Source organism: Doryrhamphus excisus, chromosome 1 (assembly GCF_030265055.1).
Source record: "Doryrhamphus excisus isolate RoL2022-K1 chromosome 1, RoL_Dexc_1.0, whole genome shotgun sequence".
Taxonomy (NCBI): Eukaryota; Metazoa; Chordata; class Actinopteri; order Syngnathiformes; family Syngnathidae; genus Doryrhamphus; species Doryrhamphus excisus.
In genome coordinates, this window is record NC_080466.1 from 22,727,501 (window position 1) to 22,741,004 (window position 13,504).

The 13,504-nt window shown below is 45.9% G+C and overlaps 1 protein-coding gene across 3 annotated transcripts in view; it reads left to right on the top strand.

The window, feature by feature from the left end:
* Window positions 1-13,504, top strand: part of sh3pxd2aa (SH3 and PX domains 2Aa) — an 82,369-nt gene that overhangs the window by 21,750 nt on the left and 47,115 nt on the right. For all 3 annotated transcript variants that reach the window (XM_058077424.1, XM_058077441.1, XM_058077433.1), the window contains 3 exons: window positions 2,054-2,129; window positions 6,584-6,660; window positions 8,770-8,861. In XM_058077424.1, the coding sequence (XP_057933407.1) occupies window positions 2,054-2,129; window positions 6,584-6,660; window positions 8,770-8,861 (245 nt within the window). The remainder of the gene's footprint in view (window positions 1-2,053; window positions 2,130-6,583; window positions 6,661-8,769; window positions 8,862-13,504) is intronic.

A 13,504-nucleotide genomic window follows, 5' to 3' on the forward strand; every position in this document is an offset into this window, starting at 1 on the left:
AGACCACACATACACGCATAATAAAGACATTGTCCTTGAACGCAGCTCTCAGTCATCATTCCGAGGCTGAGCCGACTAGAGACGTGTTTCAGTGTTGGAGACACGTACGTACATATATGGTGTTAGAATCGCACTACTGTTGATGTGTTCAGGCCAGAATAACGTTATAAAAGAGCATCAGACATCGTGTGACTCTGTGGGGAGCAACACTGTGCCGCCGTCTGTCCTCATAAAGGAGAGATGTCTCTTGCCATGATGTGTATGCGTTAATTAGACCGGCGTTAACGCACTATTTTTGACCACCTCACTTATTTATAAATGGAATATTTTCATTGTAAATATGATTGAACTTTATACGAGCCCCCTGGACAGGAACACTCCTATCGTCACCTTTGCACTCGTATTGCCCAACATAGTAGACGTAAAAAGAGAAAATAAGGTCTTTGTAACTTCCTGTTCTGTACAGCAACGTTCCCCAACAACCCACAGATTGGTGCCTTTTTAGGCACAATGATAAAAAAAAGACATTGAAAAATAAGTTAATAACTACATCGCATTTTATGTAAATGTATATCCATTTTTGAAATGAGGGCTAATAATTTTGTCAAGAATACCTTGCAGTTAGAAACCCCACAGTTCTTGCATGTTTACATGGTTTTGTTTCATTCTGATTTAGCAAGCAGCAACTCATCCCACTTTGTTCGACGGTCCTTGAACGAACCATAGTTTTGTGCATGAGCTAACTTTCTCCCACGCTGCACAGAAAAACTTCACTTACTTTTACAAGTATCGAAGCTACAACACAAACAACAGAGGTCATGGGAAGACCAGATATCCGCTCCGGGAGAAACAATGCAACCAAAAATGCTCGATGGTGTCCAATAGGGCTATTTAATTACAATAAATCAATCCCTCCCCTCGAACTGAACGTATCGACACCCCACCCTTCCTCAAACGTAAGGAATCAAACATAAACTCAATCACCTATGACACCAAAGACCTACAATATTTGACTCAAATGTGCCCGGAGTACACAAATAAGCGATGCAATATATAGATCCCACAGATGAAGTGAAAGCCGCCTGGCGTCGATACCTGCGTCCCAGTATTGTCATGTTTTTCTCCCCAAGAAATCACAGCCACACATCCTGTGGATCGCCTCTGTTTGCTTTTACTTTGGCTCTCGTCCTTGAGTTGAATGATTTATCCTGGAGTGAAGATGGGTAAACAACAAGGCTGACTCCTTCATTTGTACCCCCTGACCTCTCCTGCGTGTCTTGCTTTCGGGTGTTTGCCATTTCCACTTTCGGAGTCAGCATTTCCCATCATGTTTGTCTCGCTGTGCCTTTTGACGAAGTGACAGCAAGTTTAACTCCCACAAAGCCCTGCCGCTTCTCCCTTTGCCGCTGATGCTCTGATCACACAGACGTGATGTTGGGGGTTGTTTTTTGCGGGTTAAAATAAGATGTAATATGCAAATGTTTGAATATGGTAAGCTAGGTTGAGTAAATTGTATATGAAATAAGGTTACTTACAGGCCGGTGTTGTCGACTTTTTACATCCATTATGTTATGTTACATAACGAATTTCAGGAGTCATGAGTGTATTCTACAGGACTGAAATATATCTGTGGTGTTGGTATGGTGGATGGGCTTGATGGTACCCATTGTTGAATTTGAATAGTTTGCTTGCACCATTTGGAGTCAGAGATGCCCAAACGGAGATTCGAACCCAGGTCTACCCAATCACCTGATTGTGTGACCAACATGCTAACCACTCGTCCACCATGTGGCTAAGGGTTAACGGCAAATTTTAAAAAAGTGGATTTCCAAATGTATCCCCACAAATAAATAACAAAAATATTAACACTACCTCATGACATGGAGTTATGTCCTCACTGTTGGCACATTTAGATCCGATGTAATATATTGCTGTTGCAGTTCGTACAGTGCACCCACCCACGAAGTATTGTTATCTCTGTGTTTTACCGTAGTCATTGAACTTCTCCCTAAAATGTTTTGCCTGATAAGTGTTTGTTTTCTTACCTTGATAGATGCAGATCCTTGACAAGTTTCCGATTGAGGGAGGGCAGAAAGACCCAAAGAAGAGGATTATCCCATTTCTCCCAGGTAATAGCCTGCTCCTGAGCTCCAGTTATCTGAGCGACTCCCATATTAATAATGTAAGAGCTGTGCGTCAGTCTGAGCTAGGAACTCTGTGCCCGCCTACTCTGCACGTGTGTACGTGCCGGGGGTGCAGTGGTATGCCATAGTCGCGGTGTGGTACATACCTTGGTTTTAAGGTGATGGATGGTTTTATTTACATATTGCAACACATACTATGTACACTTTGACAAACAGTTAAAGCACAAATGGTAAATAAATTGAGTATAATAATAATAATGCAAATAAATTCCCCAGTGAGCCTTTGCTGCCATTTCACATCTCACAGCATCAGTAGATACGAATAACTTCAAATAACTTTGGTCTTGCTCAAGAGCCATCTACCCGGGCTTTGAAGATAAACTTACCATCCAAAATACATTTTTCTTTGTCCATTTCTGTTCAGTATTTGTTCCCGTTTGCAGCTCAACATCTATTGCCACACCACTGCTTTGCTTTCTTAAACTTTGGTGGGGACCGAGGGTCAAACATGACAAAAAAATTGTGCCGATAAAGAGAATTTCCATAAACTTGTAATGAACGCATTAACTTGGACAGCCCTAATTATATACACAAAAACGTGATAAAAGCGAATCCAACACGGTCCACTGTATAATAAACTATATGTTTTGTGGGATAGGTGACAGAGCAAATTAGTGTCATATCATGTCTATATATATTATATACATCATATCTATATTCATCATCTTGACTTTTCTACCTTATTATGCACTAAAGGAATATAAATTATTCTGCTTGTTTAGGTAAACCATGTGCGGTTATAGCACATGGCCCCAGCATGGGCTGTAAATTCTTTCATTTGCCCCCACTGAGCTTCTTCTCTTGTGAGGGTTTCTCTCCCCTTCTTACCGGATAATGGGTGTGTTGTTCACTAAGTGTATAGTGATGGGGAGATGTCAGCCAAAACGAGAACATACGTTATACATTGTGTGATTGATCAGTCAAACAAAAATAGCTTGGCATCCTCGTCAATCACATTATTAAGATTTACTTTAGTTGATTTGCATGAAACCTGCTCATCTCATTCAGTTATGTCGCTACAAAGTTGCCATAACCCAGTCCAGAGCAGCTCATCATTCATATTAACTCAATCCATGCTGTGTTTAGTAGTAGGGGCATTCCAATCCAATGCTGATATCGGATGTTGGTCTGATACAGCCCAAAAAATGATGCAGGAGTCATCTGTAACAACGCTCGTACTTTATCAAAGTTTTCTTTAATTGCAGCAATTAGACAGCAAATACACTCTAGCAACACAGCATGAATGGAGATGACGTGATCAACACAAACCCCTATCTAAGTCGCGGTGTGAACAAAACCAACACAAATGGAACACAACGCGTAACTGCACCACACCGGATTGTGTGGATATCAAAATAATGCTTGCACACCAACATGCATGCAAAACCATACCCACATTTACTGTACATGGCGCAAGGCATGCCGGGTAACCCCGCGGTAGAGACTCTTCCCTTTACCAAAGCACTGAGGACCACTGCTCTAGGGAGAACACTGATACAGATGGGATAGGCACCAGCGGTAGAAAATGAATGAATGAATAATAAGCCCGGCCACTGCTGAGAGTGAAGATGAGGAGGCCAGGATTGGACCACAGTCATAATGATGTACATGACAGTTGATGTTGTAGAAATAGTTGGTGCTATCTGCAGCTTATGAATAAAAACTACACCATAGTAAGAGTTGGACTGTTACACTTGATGTAAACAATTTGATACAATTGGGCTGATAAGTGGCCCGGAACACTACATTCCATCCATCCATCCATTTTCCTCCTCCGGGTCGCGGGGGCAGCAGTCTCAATAGGGAAGCCCAGACTTCCCGGTCCCTGGCCACCTCCTCTAGCTCCACCGGGAGGACACTAAGGCATTCCCAGGCCAGCTGTGAGACATAATCCCCCCCAGCGTGTCCTATGTCTGCCCCAGGGCCTTTTCCCGGCTGGGCATGCCCGGAACACCTCACCAGGAAGGCGTCCGGCAGGCATCCGGACTAGATGCCCGAGCCACTTCAACTGACTCCTCTCGATGTAAAGGAGAAGCGGCTCTACTCTGAGCCCCTCCTGGATGGCTGAGCTCCTCACCCTATCTCTTAGGGTGAGTCCAGCTACCCTACAGAGGAAACTCATTTCAGCCGCCTGTATCCGCAATCTCATTCTTTCGGTCATGACCCTAAGCTCATGACCATAGGGGGGAACATAGATCGAGAGAGTAAATTGAGAGCTTTGTCTTCCGGTTCAGCTCTCTTTTCACCGCGATGGTTCGGTACAGCGACCGCATTACTGCCGAGGCTGCGCCGATTCGTCTGTCGACCTCACGCTTCCCGCACACCTTCCCTCACTCATGAATAAGTGCCCCAGGTGGAGGAGTTTTAAGAAACTCCTCCACCTGGGGCAGGACCTAATTCCCAACCCGGAGGGAGCACTCCACCCTTTTCCGACTGAGAACCATGGCCTCTGACTTGGGGGTACTGAGTCTCATCCCAGATGCTTCACACTCAGATGCAAACCGTCCCAGTAAACGCTGCAGGTCACAGCCCGAAGAAGCCATAAGAACCACATCATCTGCAAACAGCAGTGATGAGATTCTAAGGCCCCCCGAACCGGACTCCCTCAACACCTTGGCTGCGCCTAGAAATTCTGTCCATGAAAATTGTGAACAGAATCGTTGACAAAGGGCAGCCTTGGTGGAGGCCAACGTTTACCAGAAACAGGCTCGACTTACTACTGGCTCCTGCCCTGTTTGTCCCGGAGCACCCCCCAAAGGACGCCACGAGGGACACAGTCGAATGCCTTTTCCAGGTCCACAAAGCACATGTAGACTGGTTGGGCAAACTCCCATGCACCCTCAAGCACCTTCGTGAGGGTGTAGAGCTGGTCCAGTGTTCCACGACCAGGACAAAAACCACATTGGACCTCTTGTAACAAAGGTTCGACCAACGGTTGTACCCTTCTCTCCAGCACCCTGGAATAGACTTTCCCAGGGAGGCTGAGGAGTGTGATCCCCCTATAGTTGGAACACACCCTCCGGTCACCCTTCTTGAAAAGGGGGACCACAACCACTCCAGTCTGCCATCCAAAGGTACTGTTCCCGACTTCCACGCAATGTTGAAGAGACGTGCCAGCCAAAACATCTAGAGCCTTGAGGAATTCTGGGCAGAACTCGTCCACACCTGGAGCTTTGCCACTGAGCAGCGTTTTGACCACCCCAGATACCTCAGCCACGGTGATGGCACTGTCCACATATGTGTCCTCAGACTATATATGCTTCCTCTATGGAAGGTATGTCAGTGGGATTGAAAGGGCCTCAAAGTATTCCTTCCACCGTCCGACTACATCCACAGTCGAGGTCAGCAGGCCCCAGTCTCCACTGTAAACAGTGTGGACCGGGCACTGCTTCCCTTTTCTGAGGCGCCGGACGGTTTGCCAGAACCTCTTCGAGGCCGACCGAAAGTCGTGCTCTTTGGCCTCACCGAATTCCTCCCACACCTGAGTTTTTGCCTCGACAACCGCTGAAGCCAGGCCAGACCCCACGGGTGAAGGCCCGACCACCAGGCGCTCGCCTGCGAGCCCCTCCCTCGGGCCTGGCTCCAGGGTGAGGCCCCGGTATCCCACCCACATCCAGGTGAGGTACAGTTCCTCCTCTTGGTTTTGTTCATAAGGGTCTTTTGAATCCCACCCACATCCAGGTGAGGTACGGTTCCTCCTCTTGGTTTTGTTCATAAGGGTCTTCTGAATCACTCTTGGTCTGTCCCGTCACCTCGGACCTGTTTATAGGTAGAATAAAGGCATATCTTAATCTTAATCTTTGCCTTGGGAGACCCTACCAGGGCCATATAGCCCCAGACAACATAGCTCCTTGGATCACTCGGGCACTCAAACCCCTCCGTCACGATAAGGTGGTGATTCACGGAGGAACACTACATTGACTACATTTATTGTTTTGCTAGTTGTGTTTATGATCAATGAGTATACTATATATATATTGCAACATCAAAGTCCACACACAAATCACACAAGGGATTTGGCGCATTCAATGCCTGGAAGCAAAATAAAAGCGTTATTTACAGTAAGCAGCTGCTGCCATACAGTTAGTGATAGCATGCCATTGATGTGCACTGAGGTTCATGGCTGAAGAGGCATCGACTCCTTCAGATTGACACATGTTCTTCCTTTCACACCGTCTGCCTTGGCTTATGGCGTTATAAAACTAATTCATGGAATATATGTACATGCATTTACATTAACTGTAATGTGGGGCTGCTGTGCTGACATTGAAACATTACTAACATCTGCTGGTGGGTGTCGGTTCTACATGCTCTTTGAGCTCTTCCGTCCTTCAGTCTCATTATTTCTCTGTCTTTCTTCTTCTTTTGTCCTCATGCAGGCAAAATTCTCTTCCGGAGGAGTCATGTGCGGGATGTTGCCATGAAGCGGCTGCGGTTCATTGACGACTACTGCAGGGTAAAGATAAAGTGTATTGTAAACATCCGTCAGTTCCCCATCTGACTCTGGGGAATATCACCATTCGTACCAGGCTGAAGGTCACGGCCCAGCTGTCCTTTCACAAGCTACAGAATGGGACACGTAGCATCATCACAATCATGGGAATATGTCATCAGCACGCCTTAACGGAATGTTTAGTAGCAGGCTCAGGACAGTTGACATTGTCCTGGGAAGGTGTATAGTAATCCCTCACCATGATGCCCTGAAAATGTCACCTTTTTAAAAAAATAGATTAATTAACAAATCATGCTGTTTTGTGGTTGAATACACCTAATTGCTCGAAGAAAGGATGTATTTGGAAGCAACTTTTACACATCTTTTTGGCCTCAATCAAGCATTTTCAGGTACGAACATTTATTTTTTCCATCTTTATGCTTAAAAATGCTTGATTGAGGCCAAAAAATAAAATTTGCTTAAGTATGCACATTTTGACAAATAATAGGCCATAGTCAACCAGGAAACAGCATGGTTTATTAATTAGAATATTTTTGAAAAAACATGGGCGAGAGAAGCAGCGAAATTTGAAGCGAAGTAGGGTGCATTTAAGGACCACCGAACAAAGTGAAATTGCAACGCCCAGAGAAAAACATTATTGGTGAATTATTATGAAGAATTATGGGCGTTCTTACGTAGATCTTACCTATAAATTATTGCTATTGTGCTTTGGTGTGTTTTCTGCATGAAAAAAGGCTGTGAATGTTGAATTGCTAATGTGCCACTGTAATATATTTCCAATTACTGTCCAGTTTAAACAAGTAAAACATTTTCACTCTTCAGGAAAAAGCAAACCTGACTTCCTGATGCTCCCCTTTTTTTATTTAAGCCTGAATCAGTTCCCGCTCCCCCCACTCTTTCCTTCCTTTAGTGTGGCACAGATTTGCTGTTGTTGTTGTAGCATTTTATAATTGAAATGCAATTACTCTATCCTCTGCAAAAGTCTACTTTGCTTAAAAGTACTTTGCTTTCCTCATTCCCAAATAACCCCCAAACATATTTACAGTTTCTATGGCCAGCTTGTTTTCCAAGAACTTGGTTTACTTCCTACATCCTTTTTTACCATGCAAGCAGCAGAGAGGAGGATTAATTAGCCGGCGTTTTCCAGGCTCTCTGGAGATGATGAGATGCTGAGTCCATCCCACCATGACTTCACAGTGAAATACTGCCTCTTCCATCAAAACAGCAGGGCTCTTTCAATAACATGTCAATGAAATATACTGTACATACGTCTTACATGTCACATACTCTGGCTTCACTCTCAGTTTGACTTCCTTTGTCGAAGCAGTAGACCATTAAATATGAATGCTTACTGTGAAATATGATCCCTGACGGTGGTTTGCCTTTGCTGGTGAACATACGGGAATATTTCTTAACAACAGTACATTGGACTTCATTGAAAACGTGATTGTTGCCGAAGACTCGATGTGGCAGTGAGATCAACATTGGATACCACTTTGATGCTACAATTTATTTCTTGAATTCAGTGTTTTTCACCTCAAGTCTAGGATTTTCTTTTGAGCACGGCTGCATAATAAGCCAAAATGGAGCCAACGAAAGTTGCAAATGCCAGCGTTTCGACAAAGACTTTCACTATTGAATTCAGAAAATAAGGCATCGCAAAAACACCACAGTGTTTCTTTCGCTGCCAAATTGTCTCTTTGGCAACAATAACGTCTTCAGTGAAAGTAAAACATGAAAAACTCATTTTTGAGACTTGTGGCGTAACTGTGTTAGTTGGCAAAGAACTTCAGAGTCAACCACTGAAGACATGACTTCCGCTTCCTGTTTTCATGTATTGGCAAGTAAATAGATGTTGTATTTAAAAAAAAACAAAAATACATGAAGAACCCACGTGGACTCATGCAGTATACAATACAGTATGTGCGGCATCTTGTATGCTAACTGGAAAATGTGCGCATATTTGTGTGAATTTTTTATCTTAACACGCTAACCGGGGGCGTAAACTAACTGAGGATCCACCGTATTGAATCCCCTTTGTGTTTAATTGTGGTCTCTGTGTTATTCAGAGAAAATGAATACCCCCCTCTTATACAAATAATTTCTCTTTAGGCACTTGTGCGACTCCCCCCTCAAATCTCACAGAGTGAAGAGGTGCTGCGCTTCTTTGAGACGAAAGCCGAGGACATCAACCCCCCTGTGGAGTAAGTAATAGTCTATGTATATACACAAATACAACACATACAGTGTACATTAATATGAGGGATGTCCTCATTCAAACCAACTGCACACGTTGCTGCTTTTAGTCCCCGGTATTAGATCACTGTACACAACATGAGCTCTCTGGACAGCGCTAGCAGTCAAGATCCACAGTTCAAAATTACAATTACTGCAATAATTTTACCAAATACGTATATGCAGTCATCTATAAGTCATATATTTGGTTCGTTTGTATTTGTTTTGAGGGACTCCAGTATTTCATTCCTTACCGACAAGGAATCATTCTTACCCCCAAAAGCACGCAGGCAATGGATATGCAAGTGGATATCTTTAGCAGAAGGCCAGGGCTCATGTCATAGTGGTCGTCTCCCAAACGTTCAGTGTGGCTTCAGCTCAGCTTCCAAACTATTCCTACATTCATACTGTCACAAATGGGCTTCAGCCCCTCGTGACAGCTCTCTTAGTTTTCCTCTTTTCCTCTGTTCCTGTGTTTACGCCCTTATTTTGCCACTACTTCCTTTGTTCCCCTTCTAGCTTAGTTTCCCCTTGTATGCTCTTAGTTTGGTACTCACTTTTGGTCCTGCTCTCTGCATCCTGGGGTCACACCCGAGCCACGACCGTGACAGAATGAACTAGCCACAAGATGACCTTGCGGGGAGCGACTTCTGGACCTGGCAGATCTGCAAGGCCATGGAGAAGGAATCAGCCACGTTTACCCCGGAGGAGCTGGTGGATATGGTTTGAGGGCCGGACGGCATGCTCATGCCATGGCGTGGGTGTATCCGGGACCCCCAATGGAAAAGCCTACCCGACCACAAAGCCGACGCACGTCTCGGCCGACCCCCGCTAAGGGTTCACATGGCAGTAAGGTGAGTGCACCTCCTTCTTCCACGCCGAGGCGGAATTAACCCCCACGCCACCGCTGAGTCGCCCATTCGTCGCCCATTCGTCGCCCATCACGCCACTATTGATGGTCTCCTCATCACGTCAGCCGAACTCCAGCCGACCACCTCTTCCCGATCCCCATTGCCTCTCGCGCAACATGAAGAGGAGCATGGCACACGTTCCTCTCCAGTGGCCAAACCCTGCAGTTCCAGGGTTTCCCAAGACCCGGCTCCCGTGCCAAGCTGCGTGGCGTCCCGGATTCCTCCTGTGCCAAGCTGTGTGACGCCCCAGATCCCTCCAGTGCCTAAGCCATGCAGCTCCAAGGTTCTGCAAACCCTGGCTCACGTGCCAAGCTGCGTGACGCCACAGATTCCTCCAGTGTCAAGACCTCGCTGTTTCAAGGGTTCCCAAACCCCGGCTCTCGTGCCAAGCTGCGTGGCGCCCCAGATTCCTCCTGTGGCCAAAGCACGCAGTCCCAAGAGTTCCCAAACCCTGGCTTCCGTGCCAAGCTGCATGGCACCCTGGATTCCTCCTGTGCCCAAGCCATGCAGTCCCAGGGGTTCCCAAGCCCTGGCTCCCGTGCCAAGCTGCGTGACGCCCCAGATTCCTCCAGTGCCAAGACCTCGCTGTTTCAAGCCTCTGCACCCCCTGGCTCCCGTGCCTAGCGGCTTGAAGCCCCAGACCCCCCAGAGCCCAAACCACTTCTGAGGTCCCTTGTACCCCCGGTCCGGGCATCAGAGCAGGCGGAACTCTAAACCCTCCTCCAGGTCCCCCTCCTCCCTTCCCTGGTTTCGCCTACGGAAGGACCAGATGTGCGTGGGAGGACGCACCTCACATCCTGTCCGTGGAGTGTGGGGATGGTGCCCCCTGCTGGTCGCCCGAGGAGGAACAGTCCGCCGGTCCTCCAGCACAACCGGTTCCTCCTGCAAGCCAGGATTTGCTGCCTGGTACGCTACCCTTCAACCAAGACTCTCATTCCTCTTCCTCTGCTCCACAGTCCAGCCAAGACCCAGGGCTTGCTCCTCCTGATCCGGCATCCGCTCTTCCACGGCGGGACGCCACGCCTCCTGATCCGGCGTCCTCTCCTCCACGGCCACCTCCATGTCGGGCTGGCCTCCTCAGCCATGCCCACCGTCCTGGCCGCCCCTCAGAGGGGTCCATCCATGGCTTCCGCTGGGCCTGCTGTCCAGGGTGCCCTCCAGAGGAGCACCGTCCCCTTCAGGCCGCTCACCTCTCAGGCCGCACCCCTGCGTGGCCCTGGCCGACCTCCAGAGAGGTCCTGCCAGGGACCCACCCCTCCTAGCCTTTGGACCTTTTGGATGTCTAGGATCCGTCCTTGAGGGGGGAGTACTGTCACGATTGGGCTTCACCCTCTCTTGACAGCTCTCTTAGTTTTCCTCTTTTCTTCTGTTCCTGTGTCTACGCCCTTATTTTGCCACTACTTCCTTTGTTCCCCTTCTAGCTTAGTTTCCCCTTGTATGCTCCTAGTTTGGTACTCATTTCCTGTCTTGTCTCGTTTCTTTTTCCTACCTTCCGCACCTGTTTCCTATTTCTGCCTCTCCTATTTAGTTTATGTGTGTGCTCCTTCTGTTTGCTGGTTCATTACCTATCTTTGTTCCATTTGGCAAATTGCTGTTCTCCCACTGCTGCTAAGCATTCGCAATAAAGAAAACACCTTTTTATCTGCACTTTTGGTCCTGCTCTCTGCATCCTGGGGTCACATCCGAGCCACGACCATGACACACATGACATTTCGACATTCATTCATTTCAACAGTTTATTATAGTTCACGCACACTTCCCATTGAAATTGCTTCATCTGATAATTATTCTTATTGCAGAGACCACCAGGGGTATTGAGTTTAACCCTGTCTCAGCTTTTCCCTCCTTAGATTTGTGACAAACTCAATGAAGTTTTTGTGAAGGGTGGGGGGACAGAGCATCAAATGGTTGCTATAGTGTAAGAAATGTATAATTGCCTGAGATATCAAGATAGCCCCTTTGGGTACCTTCTAATTGGACACTCTCTCCTCTCCAAACTCAAATGCTAGTAGGGCACTGTTCATTAATATCGTGTTCCTTGTATGCACCCCAGGCGTTAATTCCTCTTGTTCCACCCTGTCTCTGTCCTCTTTGCGTTTTGATTCTCTCTCTGTTCTGTATCCGTCCTCACAACTCTCATTTTATGTATGTAGCTATTTTGGTTGGACCTGTGAATCACTTATTTCCGGGCGAGTTAAATCATTTAAAAAAATTACATTTAAAAAAGAATAGTTAAAAATAATGTATGGGTTATCGTATCGGTCTTGAAAAAAAAAGTTGCGCCACAGGAACGTGAGGGTTGCCAAGCGCCGGAGGAGTGTGTCCAAGCTCTGCCTTCTTGGCTGTGTCGCTGGTCAGGGGCTGGGTTGCTTTGTGGAGGGTTTTTGCATTGCACTGCGGTACAGAAGTGGAACTGCGAGGCGGACACTTTACCTTTGTGGACACTTGTATTTTGATTTAAATTATCGAATTAATGCCGTCTTTCATCGCTAAATATAATGAGCATGTCTGGGGGACCATGTCTCGCCGGTGCTTGTAAAATAGCCGCTCAGACAAATGTAACGAGCCTAAATAGAACTGGCCAATGATTAATGGTGTTTTGATCTGACAAATACTACGTTTCTTTGATCAGATGTATAATTGCTACAGCTTCTGCTTGGACATTAACACAAACATTAAGCTTGTCATGCTTCCCTCTATTCCCCAGATTTGAAGGTCAAATACTGAGTCAGCTGATCTACCCTTTTTCTCCCATTTGTTTTTCCAGGCTCATGAGCTAATGAGTGCAACTCCAGTTAGGTTTCATAATTGGATGAATGCTTTCAGTCTTCCGTTGAATTATAATGAGGCATTGGTGAATGTGTACATAAATGTGGTTATCCTTTCATTCAAGACTGGGGTTGTAAAGTGTGTGTCATTATGTACTGTATATATGTGTTTTAGTAATGGAATTGTTTTTTTGAGGAAGTGATTTTAAGCCCTGTTGTACTTACTAATAAGTAGTATTAGTCCATCGTATGCTTTGTGTATGGGTGTGCTTCCTGTCAGATGGGAGGCGATGGAAAAAAGGGTGTGCAAAATAGATATATTTGGAGGAATAGGGTGGACGCTAATAGTATTTTACATTGCTATGTGTGTGTGTTTTCAAGCATTGCACCTGTCATCTGATATCATTGGTATAATGAGGCATCATGAGAAAAGCTTTAACAAACATGCACATTAAAACACTAAAACATGCAGTTTCAAGTGCAATTAGAGCCAGGATGTAGGCAGAAGCAGTCAAGCGCAGAGTATTCTCACAGGAATAGAAAATGGTTTTAAACAATTAAATAGAGTCCCTAATATAGACACGGGAAATATGTCAGAATGCTACAAAGATTATCCATATTGCTAAGTTTTTACAGACATGTGCTTTGCACACATGGACAAACGTTCCTGGTGATTCCAATTGGTCCTCGGTGTACAACATTTTGTGGTTACCAATGTGCTCCCATCAAGTTATTAAAAACTTAATTTTGACAATACTAAAGAACTAGTTGCGGCGTGTGCAGCGGAAGAACCCACACTGAGGAAGAATAATACTACCTATTAGTTCCCAAGTGGCAGTGTGCAAAAAAAAGGACAGCTGTCAACCGTGGAAGTGACCATTAACATCTTAAAAAGGTCAGCGAGAGGAGACACACCCGCCAATATTGGCCGCT